This window comes from Hyla sarda, chromosome 7 (assembly GCF_029499605.1).
Source record: "Hyla sarda isolate aHylSar1 chromosome 7, aHylSar1.hap1, whole genome shotgun sequence".
Lineage (NCBI taxonomy): Eukaryota > Metazoa > Chordata > Amphibia > Anura > Hylidae > Hyla > Hyla sarda.
Genome location: NC_079195.1, coordinates 34,241,046 through 34,263,958, shown reverse-complemented (window position 1 = coordinate 34,263,958; position 22,913 = coordinate 34,241,046). Strand labels below are relative to the sequence as shown.

Below are 22,913 nucleotides of genomic sequence, written 5' to 3'. Positions count from 1 at the left end.
ATTGCAGCTTGGCCAACCAATAGCCTTTCACGCACGTGACTGCACTTAACAAAGCGAACCAATGGCGTTGAGGATTTAGAGACTGGGGCGTGACTTTTCGGGGAAAAAAATAAAAATAATATTTGTCGTCGTCACTTCAGGGGAGCGGATGACAGCGGAGGAGGTTCGGGACGTACCATTAGTATTGGTAAACAGAGGGGGGGAAGCGTTTCGACACGCGCTGGATGTATAGACAGAGTCTAGCGGATCACCCCTCTTCCTTCATTTGCCGGGTTCCAGGGCTGTATCCTGGCTGATGCCCGGCTGAAGCCGTGGTGGGGTCTGCCGCCTGTGAGAGGGTGTAGGTGGTGCTGGTGAGTAGCGTGCGGGGACCCGGATGTGGAGGGTGGCAGGGGGCACTGCTCTGTGCCCGGGGCATGGGCATTTGTGTTGGGGCAGAGGTAGGAGCCGTGTGCTGGGTGGTGTAGGCCGCATGTGGGCACAGGAAAGCGAGCTGTGCTAGAACTACAAGTCCCAGCAGCACCGCCCTGTCTCTTGGCACTTGTAGTTCTCCAGGCTTTGATAATTCATTGTCCCGCAACTACTCAGTGTTGTCAAGATCTCTGCTTGCTGTCAGTGACTGGCTGTTCTTGTTTACATTCGGACACAGCAGATAGTTTAGAATATTCGCTGTGTTTCCCAACCAGTATGCCTCCAGCTGTTGCAAAACTACAACTCCCAGCATGCCCGGACAGCCAACGGCTGTCCGGGCATGCTGGGAGTTGTAGTTTTGCAACAGCTGGAGGGCCATCGTTTGGAAACCACTGGACTGGTTGACTGCCCAATTTACGCAAAACCAGTAAACCCCAGTTCCATACAGACTGATGTTTATAAGTTAGTGATCCCTAAGCTGGAGCTCTCCGTCTGGTGCAAGAACTACAACTCCCAGCATGGCCGGACAGCCAAAGGTAACATCTGAAGGGCCACAAATGTTCTATGCAACTCAATGTCAATGGATTAGTGTAGTGTTTCCCAACCAGGGTGTCTCCAGCTGTTGCAAAAACAAACTTGGCTGTCCGGGCATGCTGGGAGTTGTAGCTTTGCAACAGCTGGAGACACCCTGGTTGGGAAACACTACACTAATCCATTGACATTGATTTGCATGGAACATTTGTGGCCCTTCAGATGTTACCTTTGGCTGTCCGGCCATGCTGGGAGTTGTAGCTTTGCAACAGCTGGAGGCACACTGTTTTAGACATACTGTCCTACCTTTTGTTCCCTATTTTTATTTTTTTTAAACGCTGATCGGTCGGGGACCCCCAGAGGTTGTTAAAGGGGTAATCCAGTGGAAAACTCTTTATTTTTATTTTTTTCTCTTTTAAATCAACTGGCGCCAGAAAGTTAAACAGATTTGTAAATTACTTCTATTAAAAAATCTTAATCCTTTCAGTACTTATGAGCTTCTGAAGTTAAGGTTGTTCTTTTCTGTCTAAGTCCTCTCTGATGACACCTGTCTCGGGAAACGCCCAGTTTAGAAGCAAATCCCCATAGCAAACCTCTTCTAAACTGGGCGTTTCCCGAGACAGGTGTCATCAGAGAGGACTTAGACAGAAAAGAACAACCTTAACTTCAGAAGCTCATAAATACTGAAAGGATTAAGATTTTTTAATAGAAGTAATTTACAAATCTGTTTATCTTTCTGGAGCCAGTTGATATATATAAAAAAGTTTTTGTCTGGAATACCCCTTTAATCCTTCCAGTACTCAGAGGAAATTCTCTTTTTTTTTTAATCACGAGCACAGTGCTCTCTGCTGACATCTCTGTCCATTTTAAGAACTGTCCAGAGTAGGAGAAAATCCCCATAGCAAACATATGCTGCTCTGGACAGTTCCTAAAATGGACAGAGATGTCAGCAGAGAGCACTGTGCTCGTGATGTCAGCAGAGAACACTGTTCCAAAAAGAAAACCATTTCCTCTGTAGTATTTAGCAGCTAATAAGTACTGGAAGGATTAAGATTTTTTTAATAGAAATAATTTACAAATCTGTTTAACTTTCTGGCACCAGTTGATTTAAAAAAAAAAAAAAAAAAAAAAAAAAAAAAAAGTCTTCCACCGGAGTACCCCTTTTAAAAGGAGCGATCGCCACTCAGCTTCACTTGAATGAAGGGAGTGAAGCACCTAAGTACGATCTTCTCCCCGCTTGTTCTAATGATTGCTGGGTTCTCACCAATCAGGGACACTTTTATTTATAAAAATTTAAAGAATGGATCAAAAACATAACAAGGCTGAAAAAATAAAATAAAAATAACTTATTCCCCCTCCACAAGAGAGCCTAAGGAATTCCTTTGACTGGTCAAGAGTAGAGGGACAAGCCCAAATGTTCTATTAAAGGAGTACTCTGGGGAAAACAACTCCTCCCCTATCCACAGGAAAGGGGATAAGTAGCTGATCGGGGGGGAGGGCGTCGGTCAGACCGCTGGGGCCCCCCGTAATCACCAGGACGGGATCGGATGCTTAGTGAGTAGCGCATGCTACAGCCGGTGCGCTCCCATAGAAATGATTGGAGCGCGTGCCGTCTACCAGTAGATGACGCGCGCTCTTCACTGAGAGCTGGGGTCCCGTGTTAGTGATCACAGTCGGACCCCTGCGATCAGCTACTTATCCCCTATCCAGTGGATAGGGGATAAGTTAAAGGGGTACTCCACTGGAAAACATTTTCTTTTAAATCAACTGGTGCCAGAAAGTAAAACAGATTTGTAAATTACTTCATTTTAAAAATCTAAATCCTTCCAGTACTTATTAGCTTCTGTATACTACAGAGGAAGTTCTATTTTTTTTTTTTCCCTTTCTGCCTGACCACAGTGCTCTCTGCTGACACCTCTGTCCATGTCAGGAACTGTCTGGAGCAGGATAGATTTACTATGGGGATTTTGCTCCTGCTCTGGACAGTTCCTGACATGGACAGAGATGTCAGCAGAGAGCACTGTGGTCAGGCAGAAAGGGAATTCAAAAAGAAAAATAATTTCCTCTGTAGTATACAGCAGCTGATAAGTACTGGAAGGATTAAGATTTTTGAAAGGAAGTAATTTACAAATCTGTTTTACTTTCTGGCACCAGTTGATTTAAGAAATAATATTTTCTAGCAGAGTACCCCTTTTAAAGGGGTAGTCCAGTGGTGAAAAACTTATCCCCTATCCTAAGGATAGGGGATAAGTTTGAGATCGCGGGGGGTCCGACCGCTGGGGCCCCCTGCGATCTCTCTGTACGTGGCCCCGGCTCTCGGCCCAGATAGCGGGTGTCGACCCCCGCACGAAGCGGCGGCCGACACGCCCCCTCAATACATCTCAATGGCAGAGCCGGAGATTGACGAAGGCAGCGCTTCGGCTCTGCCATAGAGTTGTATTGAGGGGGCGTCGGCCGCCGCCTCGTGCGGAGGTCGACATGCCCCCTTCCCGCGGGCTGTCGGGGCTCCGTACAGGAGATCGCAGGGGGCCCAAGCGGTCGGACCCCCCGCGATCTGCAACTTATCCCCTATCCTTAGGATAGGGGATAAGTTGCTCACCACTGAGTCACCACTGGACTACTCCTTTAATATTTGCCGGAATACTCCTTTAGTGGAACATTCAGACTTGTTCTTCTGCTCTTGACCAGTCAAAGGACTTCCTTAGGCTATGTTCACGCAGAGGAATGCCTGCCTGGGAAATTTCCAGCCGGACGTTCCACAGATGGCGGACGCCGGCAGAATGTTCCAGCACCAGGACCGCTCGGCAATATGTCGTCTCCGTAGATGCCGATGCATTTCTGAGCGGATTCCAAAAAATAGATTCAACATGTCAGTTCTTTCTGCAGAGGCCAGAAACAGTATATTTTTTTTTTTTATTTATTTTTTTTTTTAGAGCAGAGGTTTCTGTTGCAGAAAATCTTGCCTTTTGCACGGTGCAGCAGAATCTTAATAAAAACAATGGGACTCTGCTGCACCAGAATTTCTTAGCAGAATTTTTTTCACCGAATTCCACTTGGAAATTCCGCTGTGTAAACGAGTCTTTTATGGGTCTCAGTTTCCTGTCCACCAGTCTCTGTCTGGGCTTAGAGCCCCCTCTGTTCCACTTGACTCTGTTAGTCCACTGACTTGCCTACAGGATTGGCCACAGGCCACATTCCAGCCCATAGGGTTGTCACCATCTTACTATATGCCGGTGCTTACTCTTATTCAGAAGACCTCACACAGTCCACTGACGTCACTATGGCTTCCTTCAGTCCTGAAGTCCTCATACAGCCAGATCTACTATTACATCCTGCCCGAGGCAGACTGTACTAGGAGATTACAGATGTGCCATTACATACACCTGACGGATCAGTGACAGCATGTCCCTCCAACACTTGATTTTAACTATGGTGTTACAGCCGCATGCCAGAGAAATAATGTTGTGAACCACAGGTAGCACGATGAAAGGTTTGTGTAGCCCAAACCTTATACACAACTCTGTACTGATGATCTGTTACTGCCTAGAACTGCTGCCCAGTATGTGAAACACAATCCTTCCAGTAACTGAGGACAGAGGAGAGAAGGGGGCAGTAGAAATAGGACATGTGATGTGTCACGTCTCCCATTTCAATAGACTTTATGGGCTGACAGGAAAAGACGAGAGCTGTACAGGACGATCTGCATTAAAGGGGTACTCCGCTGCTCAGCCTTAGGAACAAACTGTTGTGAACGCTGGAGCCTGCGCCGGCAGCTTGTGACATCATAGCCCTGCCCCCGCATGATGTCACGCACTGCCCCCTCAATGCAAGTCTATAGGAGGGGGCGTGATGGCCATCATGCCCCCTCCCATAGACTTGCAATGAGGGGGCGGGGCTTTACATAATGAGGGGGCGGGGCTATGACGTCACAAGCTGCCGGCTCCAGCATTCGGCACAGTTTGTTCTGAACGCTGAGCAGCAGAGTACCCCTTTAAATCTATAGATTTAAAGGAGAACTCCTGGATACAATACTTCTCCCCTATCCTAAGTGTCAGGTCGCGGGGGTCCGACCACTGGGCCCCCCTGTGATCTCCTGTACGGGCCCCCAGCTCTCCTCCTGAATGGGGCGTGACGACCGCTGCACAAGGCAAAGACCAACACCCCCCTCAATGCAGCTCTATGGGAGAGCCGGAGATTGCAGAGTGCAGGGCTGGGGCCCCGTACATGAGCTAACGGGGGGTCCCAGCGGTTGGACCCCTCGCGATCTGACGCTCTTCCACTATCCTTAGCATAGTGGATACGTTTTGTATCCTGGAGTTTTCCTTTAAAGGGAACCAATCAACATATTTTAGCATATATAGCGATCGGCAATGCACTATATATGCTCAAATCCTTATCCTCACCATCTCCAGGGGACGTTTGTGCCCCCCAGGGATGGTGAAGATATTAGGTTATAAAGTCCCGGTAAGTAGTCCCCTGGGCAGGGATTTCTACTTACAGCACCCGTCCCCTTGTCTTGATTAGTGATGAGCAGCAGGAGCCATATTCAAATTCGCAATATTTTGCAAATATATTGACGATTATTCGTCCTATGTTCGTGAAATTTGCATATCCGCTATGTTCATTCACTTTTTCTTCCAAGCAAAAATTTGCATGGAAAATTTGCATAAAAATTTGCATGTGAAAAAAATAAAAATAAATATTCGTCATTACGAATGTATAGCACTATGTTCTAAAAATTAGTGAAATTGCGAAGTGCCGATATTCGCGATAAAAATTCACATCATGAATATTCGTCCTCAACACTGGTCTCGATTGACGGCTCGCATCACCGCTTTGTTCCATCTCCTTAGGGAACAGAGCGATGGCGCCAGCCGTAAATCAAGACGAGGGGACGGGGCCCGGGCTGGAGTGATGGGTGCTGGTAAGTTAACGTCCCCAGAGGAAAAATAAAGTCCCCAGAGGAACTTCAGCAGGTGCCAGAAAGTTACGGTACAGATTAGTAAATTATTTCTATTTAACCCCTTAAGGACATTGGGGGATATTAATCAAAACCTGTCCAGAGGAAAAGTTGCCCATAGCAACCAATCAGATCACTTCTTTCATTTTTAACAAGGCCTCTGCAAAATGAAAGAAGCGATGTGATTGGTTGCTATGGGCAACTGGGCAAGTTTTCTTCTGCACAGGTTTTGATAAATCTCCCCCATAAGACGTAAATGTACGTTCTGTTATTTAACGCGCCAGGATGTACATTTACGTCCTATACATGGAGCGAGCGCATGAGCCAAGGACCCGTTGGTAATGGCAGACATCAGTGATCACGCTGATGTCCACCATTAACCACTTAGGCTAGGTTTACATATGTTCGTTGTGTCAGGCTCCGTTATTTTACATAAACTGATGGCACGACTGATAAATTGACGGCATAAATTGTCATCGGTCAAAACCATCGGTTGCCTGACAGGTATATATTGCATGGACGGGGGAACGCAGCAAAATGCTTTCCCCTGTCTGTGTCGGTCCGACGTGTCCAAACATCCGGCGTCTAAACTGAGATGATTGTGAATGGTGCCATTTAAAGGAATGGGATCAGTTCTGGCTTCATTTTACCTCCGGCGCATTTTTTGCAGTGCTGGAGGGAACTGACAAGGGACCCCGTATATATGTAAAGGAGGCCTTAGATGTTGTGATCAATACAGATTCCGGCATCTGTGGCAGTACGGCACTTGTAATGGCTGAGTGGATCGCCCATGAAGCCCCACGGAGATCCGATCAGCCAAGATGGTGGACGGAGGTCCTTTTACCTGCCTCTGCTGGGTCTGTTTCTCTGGTTTGCCTTTGAGCAGACCAGACAAGTAGATCGCTGATAAAACTGATCGGCACCAAGAAAAACACAATTTAGCAACTTGGATGGTTTCGTTGGTCAAAATGATGTTCTATTTATTCTGAGGGTTAAAAATACGGTAAATAAAAATAAAACCTTTTAAACAAGTATGTGTTAAATCGCTCTATTCTGACCCCTCTAACACTTTTTTATTTTATTTTTATATATAGGGATGTATGAGGGCCCATTTTTTTTTTTGCACCACAATCTGTAGCTTTTAAAGGTACCCCTTTAGTGTTTATGTGACTTTTTGATCACTTTTTACTTCTTTTTCTGGGATGTGATATGGCAAAAAAAGCGGCAATTTTTTTAAATGTTTACGCCGTTCACCGTACGGGATATTAACATAAGTTTTGATAGTTCGGACAATTATACATAAGCAGATACCGAATATGTTTATTCATATTTTTTTTATAGTAAAATGGGGAAAGGGGGATTTTTCACTTTTATTTTTAAACTTTTTTTGTTCACAATTTTTCTACACTTTTTATGTCCCCAGAGGGGATTATTTGTAGCAATCATTTGATTGCTGATACTGTTCACTGCTATGCATTGGCATAGCACTGATCAGTATTATCGACTAACTACTTCTCTGGTCTGCTTTAAGGCTGTGGTAAAGCGGGAGAGTGGCCGAGGAGGGTAAGGTGGCCTACATCCGCCATCTTGGCTGTTCTGATCCCTGCAGCAGTACCGCAGGCCATCCAATCAGCCATTACAATCGCTGCACTGCCTTTGGATAGGGGATAAGATGTCTTAGGGTCTGAGTACCCTTTTAAGGGGTTAATAATCTTAATCCTCCCAGTACTTATCAGCTGCTGTGTGCTCAACAGGAAGTTGTGTAGTTCTTTCCAGTCTGACAACAGTGCTCTCTGCTGCCTCCTTTGTCCTTGTCAGGAACTGTCCAGAGTAGGAGAGATTCACTATGGGGAATTGAGAATAATTCCTGTGTGAACAAAAAGAGAGGAATCTGTTATTTCCTGTTATCAGCCGTCTGAGTGACGTCTATTTTGCTGTTCTATCAGTAATGATCAGGCGTCTCCTTCCCCCGGTCATTACATTTGTTCTCCGTGATGGTTTAATGTCATTATTTGGGACGTAATGTCATTTAATACAGAAGGAATCCTTTGTTCCCTCTAATTGTTGTTATAAGTAAACTCTGTGGTTACTGAGAATACACCGCATGCCATCATGTTATTCTAAGGGAATCCTCTGTATAAATGTGGGTCTTGTGCTCAGTGAGGGTGGTGGGTGGGTGGGGGGGGGGGGGTCCTGAAAGAGAGGAGGGTCTGTCTGCACAGCGTGGACCTTATTACTGTCTGAGAGTGCTGCCGAGCTGATGTATCTAAGCCCGTCATGTATCACACTGGTGCATTGAAGCCTATACAGTAGAATCTCCCAATAGCGGACACTTATGGGGAATAAAAAAAAGTGTCCGCTATTGAGAGACATCACTTATTGGGGAAAAATGCTCAAAAACCTTTCTAAATGACCGAATACGGTACTGTACTCACTCCAGAGTGTAATTACCTACTGTATAAAACATGACAAAAAGCAATATTACAGTACAATCTCCCAGTGCTGCTTAATCACTCCTTATAAACCCCCTGTACCATTTCATCCCCCCCTTTTTTATCCTGTTCCACTTTATTCCCCCTGTGCCTTGTGCCATGTCATTCCCCCTTTATTACCCCCTGTGCAAATTCATCACCCCTCTCTTTACCATCCCCTATGCCATTTCATTACCCCTTTATCCCCTGTGCCACATCATTCGCTCCCCCCCTCACCTCTTGTGCTACATCACTTTTTCCCTTCCCTCCTCCCCCTGTTGTTCTTACCTGGCCAGTAGGCTCAGGTGTAGGGGCTCTAAGCGGGTTTGACGTTTTTCTGATGTCCTCTGCGCTGCACTTACGGAGCAGTGGCGGCTGCGGGCACTGACAAGTGACGTCCGGAGCAGGGGGAGGAGGGCTGGGGAAAAGTGATGGGGTAAGGGGGCTATGATTTGGCACAGGGGGATAAAGGGGGATGAAATGGCACAGGTGGAATAAAGGGGGGTAGAAATGGCACAGGGGGGATGAAATAGCACAGGGGTGGTAAAGAGGGGGTGATGGATTAGCACAAAGGGTAATAAAGGGGGCGATGAAATAGCACAGGGGGGTCAAGGGGTAATGATGTAGCACAGGGGGTAATAAAGGGGGGGGGGGATTTGGCGCATGAGGAATAAAGTGGCACGGGGGGGGGGGGGGGGGGGGGGATTATGCTGCCGGTGAACGTACAGAAGCAGGAGACGGTCTTCTGCTTCTGTGCTGTGGGGGGGGGGGGGGTTTGGTGCAGTGGGGCCTGGGCCCCTTACTGGGGTATTGGCTGTTCCCCCTGACAGTGGCCCTGTGTACAAGGGCTGGCACATAAGTCTGGTTGTCCCCTATTGGGAGGTTTCCGCTAAGGGAGATTTTACTGTAATATGATACTGTGTTGTTGTGCTGGTGCATTTAAATGGAATGTGTCATCATTGTTTAATTCAAGTTTTTATGTTAAACGCATTTTTTCAATAATTTATGGGGATTTTAACTTTTTTTTTCTAATTTTACATTTTACTATCTATATTTTTAAATAATTCTAAAATCTTGCAGTTCTCATTTTGGCCACTAGGCTTAAAACTAAGGCCTCTTTCACACTATGAAATAGTTCCGTTTAGGAACTTCCGCCACACGTTCCGTCAACACGTTCCGAAAACCTGCCGTTACAAAACCCCTGACGGCCATGACTAAATTGCATTGCAGCCTATGGGGTTTTGTAACTGCCCGTATATGCCCGTAATTCATTACGGATGTGATACAGTGACAGGACATTGTGGGGGAAAAATTACTACCCCAGGGGTGTGCACGAGGTGCCTGCTGTATGATTTCAGCAGGCATCCCAGTCCCGTCCTCTGCTGCGGCACCCCAGACATCCGATGCACGGAGTGAACTTTGCTCTGTGCCGGATGACTGGCGATGCGGGGCGGAGGCCTGTGACATTGTGGTCACGCCCCCTTCATGCAAGTCTATGGGAGGGGGCGTGATGGCCGTCACGCTCCTTTCCATAGACTTACATTAAGGGGGCATGGCCGTGATGTCACCAGCCTCTGGCGCTGCACCCGACGCTCTAAACGAACACCGGGTGCAGCAGGGAGATTGCGGGGGTCCCCACCGGCAGGTCCCCTGCTGGGGATAAGATGTCTAGGGGCGGAGTGCCCCTTTAACTGCACAGTCTTTTTGTTCTTGAAAATATAAGCCGCCACCAGAGGAGTTTGCCAGCAGCCTGCCCCTCCTTTCTTCATTCAAAAAAGGCCCGATTGCTCGGCTGAGCTGAGCGTTCATGTATATGGTGGCAGACATAGCTGTTGTTCGGCCAGCAACTTATGTCGTTTGATGTCTACCTTGAACCTGTCAGTGTAGTCTGTGTATCTAATCCCGTCATGTGTGATACATGCGGTGCAGTGTTTCGTTCTTTGCTTACTCATGGCTTTCTCCCTTCTTGCACAGATTATGCTTAAACCATGGCGCAAGTAGAGAAGAAAGTGGGGCTCCTGCGAAAGTCGTCGGCCTCCAAGAAGCCCTTGAAAGAGAAGGTGGTGTTAATGTACGATGAGATCTTTACGGTAAGCGGCAGAATGGGTCCATGTGAGTAGTGGTCCATGTAAGCGACTAAACTAATAAGGGGCATGGAACATCCTGGCTATGATGAAAGATTTAAAGAATTACAATTGTTTAGTCTTGAGAAGAGATGTTTAAGGGGGGGATATGATAAACGTATATAAGTATATAAATGGCCCATACAAAAAATATGTGGAAAAACTGTTCCAGGTTAACCCCCCCCCCCCAAAGGACGAGGGGGCACTCCCTCCGTCTGGAGAAGAAAAGGTTTAGTCTAAAGGTGTGATACGCCTTCTTTACCATAAGAACTGTGAAATTATGGAACAGTCTATCTCAGGAACTGGTCACAGCAGAAACAGTTGAAAGCTTTAAAACAGGGTTAGATGCGTTCCTAGAACAAAATGATATTAAAGGGGTACTCCGGTGGAAAACATATATATATATATTTTTTTTAATCAACTGATGCCAGAAAGTTAAACAGATTTGTAAATGACTTCTATTAAAAAATCTTTACCCTTCCAGTACTTTTTAGCAGCTGTAGTCTGCTGAGGAAATTCTTTTCTTTTTGAATTTCTTTTTTGTCTTGTCCACAGTGCTCTCTGCTGACACTTTTTTTATTATAAAAATACAAAACTTATCCAATACAACAAAAAACAAGCTTAACCAGCTATAATATAAATCAAAAACAAAACCCTGCCTAACCGGCCAGCCCAGCTTTACAAAGCAAAAAGAAAACAAACAAACAAAAACACACTGACACACATACCAAAAATGAACATAAAAACAGCACAACTTGGCTTAAACATAAACATAAAATTAGCACTACCTGGCTGTAACTCAAACCATCCATACTCGGGAAACAAAACAAAAGGGGAAAATAAATAAATAAAAAATATAAAAATTAAAAATATAAATAAACAAAAACACATAACACAACAACTGGTCCGACTGCCATAACTATAATATGAGACAATATAAAACGATGTAGATACAAAACCAAATAGATACAAAATCACTAATAGAAATTAATAAATTATAGTATATAAACATAAATATATGCACCCTATTTACAGAAACCTACAAAAAAAAAAATACAGGAAATCCCTACACTAAAACTGTGCCCTCACCCACACCACCCCTCCTGCACATGGGTCAGAGTCCATACCGTTCCTCTACAGTTTACAAAGTTCTGTCCTTAACTGACCCATGTCAGGTCCCCCAAAAACACGAAAACACACCACCACCCACAAATACACCCTCCCCACCTAGCACTCCACCCAACCAACTTATACACAAACTTATACATACTAACTAACAGACACTGAACCACAACCCACTTTAGGCCCAAGTTTGGTCGCCTGTAAGCCCTTCATGCCATATCAGCTTAAAACAAAACAAAAAAGCTAGCGTGCACATGCATTAGCCCACCACCAGAAAGAAGGATGGCAGACTTGATACACCAAAATAATTTTTAACTCTTTTCCTAACTCCCCCTACAATTCTCCCTAATTCTATCCCTCCATTAAAGCTAACCCTACTCTCACCCTATCTCTATCCCTATCACACTTCCCCTATCCAAAATAAAGGTACTCTACCCAAAAGATCTAGTACCTAGGGCACATCAAAAGAAAACCCTCTCCACAGGAGAGAAGCCCTACTGGTACCAAGACTGCCATACTCCAAAGACCTGATCTTCCCGAGGTCACCGGTGATGTTCCTACAGACCTCCACCTCGGAGAGGATTTTCTGCTGGGTCGACACTAAACACCGTGCATTCCACGTGTAGTACCTAACCACTAAACTAACTAAGAATAAAGTGCCCCGGTCTCGGCCACCCAGTGTCCTGAATGCCCCATAAGCCCACTCCGGATAGGTAAGGCCGGCAAGTTGACTCCAGCCGATGGAAGCGCCCACCCGGTTGTAAACCCCTATATTAAAGGGACAATGAAGCAGGAAGTGGTCCATGCTTTCCAGCATGTTCCCGCACTCTTCTCGGGGACATCCCCGGTCATCAGAGTTCCTGCACTTCAGGTTGTCCCTTACATATAGCTTCCCCTGAAAGCAGCGCCAGGCCAAGTCCCAAAACTTCTGGGGGATCCTTTTCATGTTTAAAAGGTACAACCCCACCCTCAGATCCCGACCTGGGCAGTCCCTGAGTGCCAGAGGCTTCTGGAAGTGGGTCAACAGAACCCGTTTGTCAAGGAACTGCCTTGACTGGGTCCTGATCTCCCACACTCCCAGACCCCACCGACGTATCGCCTTCAGAGTCGGGGTAGCGTAAGCCGGAAGATATCCATGGGGCGTACGGAGGTCCTTCACTTGCCCTCCTGTCTCCCATTCCTGGAAGAAAGGCCGAAACCATTCCCTGCAGGAAAGTACCCACGGAGGAGCCCTCTCTGACCAGAGGTTTGAGATGTTAGCTTTTAAAAAGGTGTTTGTTAAGAACACCACAGGGTTTACCATAGATAAACCCCCTAGTCTCCTCGTGCGGTACGTAACCTCCCTCTTGACTAGGTTCATCCTGTTCCCCCATAACAGTTGAAAAAACAGGCTGTAGATCCTAGTGTAGTAAGCCTCTGGCAAGATACATACGCTGCCCAGATAGATAAACAAGGGGAGCAGGTACGATTTGATCAGGTGTACCCTTTCCCTGAGGGTCAAAGACCAACCCTTCCACTGGTCCACCTTCTGAGTGGCATCCTGGAGCTTACCATCCCAGTTTTTGGTGGGATAATCATCCTGGCCAAATGTGATGCCTAAGACTTTTGCTGATTCTTGGGGCCCTGGAAGGGTGTCCGGGAGATCAAACGTGGGATCCCCCCCTCCCAGCCAGAGACTCTCACACTTATCCCGGTTGATCTTAGACCCGGATGCCTCCGAGTAGCGTTCCACCTCCGACATCACCACATCAACCCCCTCTCTCTCGAGGAGACGAAAATAGTGACATCGTCGGCGTACGCCACTACCCCCTGGATGGCCCCCGGCTCCGCCAAACTCATCCCGACTCCCACCAACGGTCCGCAACTCACCCTCCTAAGGAAGGGATCGATCGCGAACACATATAACAGCGGGCTCAAAGGACAACCCTGACGGACTCCAGACCCCACTCCAAAAGAGTGGCCAGACCACCCGTTCACCAGTGGGAAACTCTCTGCCCCTGCATACAAGATCTTAAGCCAATTAACAAAAGTACTCGGTAAGCCATATCTCAGGAGGACGGACCAGAGGTACTCGTGGTTCACCCGATCAAATGCTTTAGCCTGATCCAAGGACAGCATGTACCCCTTCCAGAGACCCGCACTACTCCGCTCCACTGCCTCCCTGACACTAAGGACAGCACTTAAGGTGCTTCGGCCTGGAACAGTGCAGTGCTGGGCCTCCGAAAGGAGCCGGGGTGCAAACTTCACCAGCCGATTAAACAGTATCTTGGCCAGAAGCTTCCTGTCCGTATTGAGAAGAGCTATGGGTCTCCAATTCTCAATACGGCTGGGATCTTTACCCTTTGAGAGAAGAATCAGGGCTGACCTCCTCATTGACTTTGGCAGAGTGCCCGAGGAGAGACACTCATTGAATACCTCAGTCAAGAGGGGAGCTAAAGACTCCTTAAAGGTCCTGTACCACTCAGATGTTAAGCCATCCGGACCTGGCGACTTCTTGGGGGCAAGCCCCTCGATCGCCAGTCTCACTTCCTCTTCCCTGATCTCTTCTGCCAAAACGCCAAGAGAGGGGTCTACCCCTGGCTCAGGAATGGTTTCAGCCAGGAAACCCGACATCACATCCCGATCCAGATCCTTCCTTCCCAAGAGGTGAGAGTAGAAGGATCTGATGATCTCCAAGATCCCTGATCTGGACCGATTCAGAGATCCTGTACTATCAATCAGTCCTGAAATGACTTTACTACTCACTGACATCTTACAGTTTCTGTAAGGGTCGGGCGAGCGGTACTTCCCGAAATCCCTCTCAAAAACCAAAGATGCGTGCCTATCGTACTGACACCTCATCAGCAAGGACTTCACTCTGGAGATATCCTCTTGGCTACCTCCAGTCGAGACAAGAAGCTCGAGTTTCCTCCTCAGACCCTGATACAGGCGATACCTGTTCAGGGACCTGAGGCTCGAGAGCTGGCGGAAGAACCCCGCAACCCGCTTCTTGAATATCTCCCACCACTCTGACTTACTACTACATAGGCCCAGTAAAGGTACCTGACTCTGAAGAAAATCCTCAAAGGACTGTCTTATCTCCGCTTCCTCCAGGAGGGACGAATTCAGCTTCCAATAACCTTTTCCCATCCGGGGGGTTTCTGAAACATTCAGGGAAAACAAAATCATACAGTGATCGGAGAACTCCACCTCAACCACGGACACTGCAGAAGAGACGGCTTCCTCCTTTAAATAAAACCTATCTATCCTAGACCTGCGACTACCTTGATGATAGGTGAAACCCGCGTGGCCCGAGGGGCTCCGGATGTGGGCATCCTCTAGGCGAGCTTTTCTAGCAATGCTAATCAGCGCCACACTATCGCAAGTCAGCGGACTATTGGAACCTCTCCTATCTTGGGACCTCGTGACATTATTGAAGTCCCCTCCAAAGATCACCTGCCGACTCGTAAAAAGAAAGGGCTTAATCCTCATAAAGAGATCTTTACGGCCCCGCTTACTTTGCGGGGCGTAGATGTTAATGAGCCGGAGCTCTTGTCCCTTCATGAAGACATCTAAGATCAGGCACCTCCCCATTTCTAATTCAATAACCCGTCGGCATTCAACAGGAGCGGTAAAAAGGACCGCCACCCCACTATACGGCTCAGCCGCAAGAGACCAGTGGGAGGGACCGCGCCTCCACTCTCTTCTGGCTTTTACCAGAGAGGCTAGATCTGACAACCTGGTCTCCTGTAAAAAGAAAATGTCGGCTTCAACGCGGCCGAGAAAATCAAAGGCTGCGAATCTAGCCGTATCCGACTTTATGCTGGCACAATTAATAGATGCCAGCGTCAATGGGGTGAGTGCCGCCATACAGGGTGATTAAATTAGACGGCCACACCCTTTACTTTTGTTTTCCCTTCTTTTTTGCCCCCTCATCCCCCGAAGAAGACGAGAGGGCAGGACCACTCTTGGATCTTTTTTTCGATTCAGATAGATCCATATTATCCCCGTCTCCGTCCGGCCCCGGTCTAGCCCTGCCCTCTGAGGAAGGTGCCTCAATAGGACAGGGCCCAGTTCCTCCCAGAGGCTCTTTCTCCCTAGGCACCTCGCCCTCACCCTCCCCAGCCAAGGAGGGGGAGGAGATGGTATCGAGGACGAGGTACCGGTTTGACAGGTCAACCAGAGGGGGGGCAGTCAGGCTTCCGTTTTGAACCTGGCCCGTAGTACAAGGAACAGAGGGCTCTGACCTCTTCTTTCTCCCTTTCCTTTTGCCCTTGTCTTTCTTTTTAGGCCTCTCCCCACTCTCCTCATCCACACTTTCATAGTGGGAGGAATCGGAAGGGTCGGCCATATTGCCTTCCTCTCTGTGAAGCCTCCTGATCTCCTCATCCAGCACATCCTCCTCCAGGGCTTCAGCGGTTACAGGGCCAGCTTCAGGAGCAGAGGCCGGAGCTACCCCCGTCACCTGGGCACTCTCCAGCTCCCTACTCCTTCTACGATTTTCCTCCCGCCTTAGTTTGGCGGGGCCCTTTTTCCTCCTCACGAGCCCTGTTGCACCCCCATCCCTGCCCATTCCCTCCCCGGCCGAGGCAACTTCACAGTTCTCCTCAGCCGGAGCGGCCGCTGCACGGGCGAAGGCGCTAGGACAACGGCTAAATGGGTGCCCAAGGACACCACACAGGTGGCACCGGATCTGCCTACAGGATGCGGCCAGATGTCCCACCCCACCACACAAAGCGCAGACCTGTACAGTACAGGCTGCGCTAAAGTGGGTGGGGCTGCCACACCTGTGACAGACCTTAGGCTGCCCCTGGTAGAAGACCTGGATCCTATCACGTCCAAGGAAGGCGGCTGACGGAATGTGGGCAACCGTACTCCCTGAACGCTTGAGTTTGACGGAAAACGTCCAGGCCCCGGACCAGATCCCGTGCTCATCCAAGTTTTTCTTGGGCATGTCCGTCACATCCCCATACCGTCCGAGCCAGGTCATGATGTCATAACAAGAAAGTGACTCGTTACGGGTCAAAACGGTCACCTTCTTGACAGCATTCTGACGGGAAATCGCCTTTACGGCGAAATCCCGCCAGCCGGGCTCGTTTTTTGCCACTTCGTAATTCGACCAGAAGAGTTCGAGACCCTCTGGCCGAACGAAACTGACGTCAAACTCAGACGATCCGTAGGGGTGAATCAGGGCAAAGATGTCACTCGCCCTGAATTCCATCTGAAGGAGGAGCTCAACCACTTTAGCGCGAGGTGGGCACACATCCTCGCCCCTCCAAATCAGACGGACCACATTCCTACGGTTATTGTCCTGCCCGGATGTCGGGAGGGACCAGACCACCTCCCCATTCCTCTCTCGGAAAGCCCCCAAACCGTGCCTCTCTATCCAGAAAGACAGGTCGACCTCACCCCTTCCCTCTACCTGGATCGACCTGTCACCCCTGCGTAGAGCCTCCAGGAGGCGCTGTTGCAAATGGCCCCCAGGGCCGGACGGAGACGGGGACCCCCCTGAACCCCCGGCAGCGACATTAGCATAGCTCCTAGGAGCAGTCACTGCCGGGGGGGGCAGCCGGACCAGACCCAGAGCCAGAACCACTTACAACACCATTCACACCACAACTCTCAACCTCTTTATTTCCAGCCATACTGCTACCACTCCCATCAACATTCAATCCACTGACACTCCCACATACACTCCTCTCACCCACAACACTACTACACCCATCAATATCACATCCTACATTCTTGTCCTGACTAACAGATTCTGGGCTGGCTGGGACTTGTAGTATGGCTGGCTTTAGTAAAGTCCTTTGTGCTGGCTTAGCCGCTGCTGGGGTCGACGCCGATGGTTTCTCCTTCATGGCTGATATCATATCTTGATTCTGGGGCTGCCCCACCGGGCGCACCCCAGCTCCTCCCACAGCGCCAGCACCTGCTTCACCCAACTTCACAGGCTCTGTGGATAATCCCGGCGCCCGGACACTCCCCCACCTCACAGGGGAGTGCCCCGCAGTGCCGGTAATGCCCACAGTACTCGGGGAACCGCCCCCCGAGCACACAGGGGCATAACTCGCGCTTCCCACCATAAGCCCATCCTGCCCCTCCCTACCGGCAGGATGGGTGGGCTTCACATCTATTGCGTCTGCAGCTTTTACTGACGCCATGCTGTACCCCCCATGCTGGCTCCGTTCCACCACAGAAACGGAGTCTGGCAGTCTGGGGGGCCCAGCAGCCTGAACCAGCTTTGCAGCTGGCCCAGACTGCTGGAAAGGAACAAACACGTACTTCACTGATTCTTGTGTCTTTTGCTTTTTCCTCTTAACTGCCACATCATCACAGAGATCATCACCAAAGGTGAAATGCTGGAGGTGGGCTGGGGACTCCTGCATGACTATCGCCCTTAGCAATCCCCCAGCCTCACTCTCCACATCATCCTCCTCGCTCTCACTTGAAGGAAGAGCCACCTGGGCCGGTTCAATATAGCTGTCCTGGGTGGCCTGGGTGTCACAGGGAGCAGCCACAGGCACAGCGTCTTCCTCCACATTCTCATCCTTTTCCTCATCACCACCATCCTCACTTTCTTCACCGCCACTACTCTCCCCACCTCCACCTTACCTGGGGATTTCGTGGCGGCAAACCGGTCTTCATTAATCAGCTTTTCCTGGAAAAGACCGCTTCCCTCCAGGATCTCGTCTCTCCTCTCCTCCAGCTTCACAATCTCGCTTTTTAGCGCTGTGATCCTCTTTCTTAGTTCTGGCCTGTTCTTTTTGGACCCCGTGCTCACCAGATTCTGAGCCACACGTAGATCCTCCCTGGCCATCCTCAGCTCCTTACCGCACTGGTCATATTCCGCAAAGCGTGCGGCCATGCGGGAGCAGTATGTATCGCTCGACTCCTTGGGCCCTCTTTCTGCCCACATCTCCACTTTTTTCCTCCTCGCCTTGCTTCCTCCAGATCTCTGGTTGGCACCCGTCGCCGTGGAAGCAGAGCCTGCATTGCTGCAGACTCTGCCAGATTTTCTTCCTCCGGCCGGAACAATGGCTGTTGCAGTTTTCTCTCCACCCCCCGCCAGCCTGGAAGAACGGGAAGTGGAGGCTCGAGATTTCCGGGGCTCCATGCAGGGGAGGCTCTCCCCAGGAGTCTGCCACCCTCCTGGGAAAAGCAGTTAGAACACCTGCCTCTGTAGTTCTCTTGGAAGTCCTGGAGAGCTCAAACAGGGACACACCCGCACACTTCTCACACTGAACAGCTGTGTTTCACAGGATGTGCTCTCTGCTGACACCTCTGTCCGTGTCAGGAACTGTCCAGAGCAGCATAGGTTTGCTATGAGGATTTTCTCCTGCTCTGGACAGTTCCTGATACGAGCATCAGGTGTCAGCAGAGAGCACTGTGGACAAGACAAAAAAGAAATACAAAAAGAAAAGAATTTCCTCTGCAGTATACAGCTGCTAATATGTACTGAAAGGGTAAAGATTTTTTAAAGGGGTATTCCAGGGAAAAACTTTTTTTTTTTTTTTTAAATATCTATCAACTGGCTCCAGAGAGTTAAACAGATTTATAAATGTCTTCTATTAAAAAAAAATCTTACTCCTTCCAATAATTATCAGCTGCTGAAGTTGAGTTGTTCTTTTCTGTCTGACAACAGTGCTCTCTGCTGACATCTCTGTCTGTCTCGGGAACTGCACAGAGTAGAAGAGGTTTGCTATGGGGATTTGCTTCTACTCTGGACAGTTCCCGAGACACCTGTCATCAGAGAGCACTTAGACAGAAAAGAACAACTCCAGCAGCTCAGAAGTACTGAAAGGATTAAGATTTTTTAATAGAAGTAATTTACAAATCTGTTTAACTCTCTGGAGCCAGTTGAGATATATATAGATATATCTATATATAAAATCTCTCAACTGGCTCCAGAGAGTTAAACAGATTTGTAAATGACTTCTATTAAAGGGGTTATCCAGAAAAAAAAACTTTACATACACACATATATATATATATATATATATATATATATATATATATATATATATATATATATATATATATATATGTATATATGTGTGTGTGTATGTAAAGTTTTTTTTTTCTGGATAACCCCTTTAATAGAAGTAATTTACAAATCTGTTTAACTTTCTGGCACCAGTTGTTTAAAAAAAAAAAAAAATGTTTTCCACTGGAGTACCCCTTTAATGCTTATGCAGAAATATAATCACATCCCTTCCCCCTCATCCCACCATACCCCTTCCCTTCAATTCCATGGTTGAACGTATATGTCTTTTTTCGACCATACTACTAATTATGTTATACATGGTCAGACTGGGCCCACCAGAGCCTCCATTATATTAGGTAGGATATTCATCACTGAGTAACATCTGTTCATCTACTCTGCAGGGTATTACCAGCGGGCACTGCCATGTGTCCCTCGTGGACTCCGCAGTCATTATTTGGCCTAATACAGTGTTTCCCAACCAGGGTGCCTCCAGATGTTGCAAAACTACAACTCCCAGCATGCCTGGACAGCCGAAGGCTGTCCAGGCATGCTGGGAGTTGTAGTTTTGCAACAGCAGGAGGCACCCTGTTTGGGAAACACTGGCCTTATATCTCCTGCAGCTTATTCTGAACGGATTAATCTACGGATGCAAAATTCTAATTTTCCAAAGGTTTCCATGGTAACCGAAGCTTTCTGATCCTCCTGTTGCCATGGTTTTCTTTCATTATGGAAAAAGAAGTACTAATGATAGGTTTGATGGAGCGCACCCGGGTAATGAGCAGATTGTTTCGGGCTTCATTGTACCACATAGCGTTAACCCGTTCGCTGACCTGTGCACATACAATGATGGGAGTTGTTGTCCTGCATGCATGGAATAGCCTTCCTGCAGAAGTGGTCGCTGCAAATACAGTGAAGGAGTTTAAACATGCATGGGATAGGTTTAAGGCTATCCTTCATATAAGATAGGGATAGGCATAAAGATATCCTTCATATAAGATAGAGATAGGTATAAGGCTATCCTTCATATAAGATAGGGATAGGTATAAGGCTATCCTTCATATAAGATCGGGATAGGCATAAGGCTATCCTTCATATAAGATAGGGATAGGCATAAAGCTATCCTTCATATAAGATAGGGATAGGTATAAGGCTGTCCTTCATATAAGATAGGGATAGGTATAAGGCTATCCTTCATATAAGATAGGGATAGGTATAAGGCTATCCTTCATATAAGATACGGATAGGTATAAGGCTATCCTTCATATAAGATAGATATAGGCATAAGGCTATCCTTCATATAAGATAGGGATAGGTATAAGGCTATTCTTCATATAAGATAGGGATATGCATAAGGCTATCCTTCATATAAGATAGAGATAGGTATAAGGCTATCCTTCATATAAGATAGGTCTAGTCATAAGGCTATCCTTCATATAAGATAGGTCTAGTCATAAGGCTATCCTTCATATAAGATAGGTCTAGTCATAAGGCTATCCTTCATATAAGATAGGTCTAGTCATAAGGCTATCCTTCATATAAGATAGGTCTAGTCATAAGGCTATCCTTCATATGAGAGGGCCAGGGACTATTCCTAATATACACAGTATTGGACAAAGTAGATGGGCCAAATCGTTCTTATCTGCCGACACATTCTATGTTAAACATGCTTGTTTTTTTTTTATTTTATTTTTTTTGGGGGGGGGGGGGGGAGTAAATTTGTAAAATGGGGAAAAATAAATTTTATTGGGGCTAATGCCCTTTTAAAAAAAAAAAATGTTTTTTGTATTTTATTCCTGGTTTTTTTTTTTTTTTTTTTTTTTTTTTATTAAATACCCCCTCAGGGGACTATTTTTAGAACTGCTATTGCTGTTCAATGCTATGCATTGACATAGCGCTGATCAGTCATATCTGTGCTCCATTTGTACAGTCTGCTAGAATGCAGACCATACAGATGGATTGCAGCAGAGCCACATGGAGGAGATGGCTTCTGATGTCCAGGCACGCTGGGAGTTGTAGTGCTCTCTGATGACATGTATCTCGGGAACTGTCCAGAGTAGAAGCAAATCCCCATAGCAAAACTCTTCTGCTCTGTGCAGTTCCCGAGACCAGCAGAGATGTCAGCAGAGAGCACTGTTGTCAGACAGAAAAGAACAACTCAACTTCAGCAGCTGATAATTATTGGAAGGAGTAAGATTTTTTTTTTAATAGAAGACATTTACAAATCTGTTTAACTCTCTGGAGCCAGTTGATAGATATTTAAAAAAAAAAAGTTTTTCCCTGGAATACCCCTTTAAAAAATCTTTACCCTTTCAGTACATATTAGCAGCTGTATACTACAGAGGAAATTCTTTTCTTTTGGAATTTATTTTTTGTCTTGTTCACAGTGCTCTCTGCTTACACCTGATGCTCTTATCAGGAACTGTCCAGAGCAGGAGAAAATCCCCATAGCAAACCTATGCTGCTCTGGACAGTTCCTGACACGAACAGAGATGTCAGCAGAGAGCACTGTGGACAAGACAAAAAAGAAATTCAAAAAGAAAAGAATTTCCTCTGTAGTATACAGCTGCTAAAAAGTACTGGAAGGGTAAAGATTTTTTAATAGAATAGGTGGGGTCCAATAAGTTCCCCCACCGCCCTTTCATCAAGCACCTGGATTTCCAAACTGTGTACCTCCAGCTGTTTCAAAACTACAACTTTCAGCTGTCCGGGCATGCTGGAAGTTGTAGTTTTGCAACAGCTGGAGGTCCACAGTTTGAAGATACTGGTGTATAGATATAGGGGTATATCTATGAATCCATCTATGAACAAGCTTGCAGAGTGTCCAACTGAGTAGTGTGTGTGTGTGTGTGTGTGTGTGTGTGTATATATGTAATATATATATATATAATATATATATATAGGCAGCTGTCATTACTTTGGATGCATTGACCATACTTACTATTTCTCTGTTTTTCAGAAAGAGGATCCAACCAAATCCAATCCCCGATTTTGGGATGAGCTTTTCCTTATGAAGGTAATAGTATGCTAGATATATCAGACACTATCAATGACCGGATCACAAACCTGGCATCTTTAACCCTTTGTAACTTTGCACTGACCAGGTCAATCTGGAGTACCTGGAAGCCAAGTTAGAATCACTGGATGGAGAGGAATTAATGAAGATAAAGGATAATATTAACAGTCTGTTCCAGCATTGTATCCAGGCCCTGAAGGCCGAGCACCAGATCCGAGTGGTCAACTCCTTACAGGTAATGCATCTGCTCTGTCTACAGGCTTCCCATGGCTGATGGAATACCCCAGTAGTCAGCACCTGCCACAGAGCCAGAGCA

At 47.1% G+C, this 22,913-nt stretch overlaps 1 protein-coding gene across 4 annotated transcripts in view; it reads left to right on the top strand.

Moving 5' to 3' along the window:
* The first annotated feature begins 68 nt into the window (after positions 1 to 68).
* The window catches only part of ARMH3 (armadillo like helical domain containing 3), a 70,711-nt gene continuing 47,866 nt past the window's right edge, over positions 69 to 22,913 (top strand). The window contains exons 1-4 of one of the 4 annotated variants that reach the window (XM_056529105.1): positions 69 to 187; positions 10,348 to 10,463; positions 22,541 to 22,597; positions 22,686 to 22,832. In XM_056529105.1, the coding sequence (XP_056385080.1) occupies positions 10,362 to 10,463; positions 22,541 to 22,597; positions 22,686 to 22,832 (306 nt within the window). In that variant the 5' untranslated portion in view covers positions 69 to 187; positions 10,348 to 10,361. The other 3 variants (XM_056529107.1, XM_056529104.1, XM_056529106.1) reach the window with 3 other exon arrangements.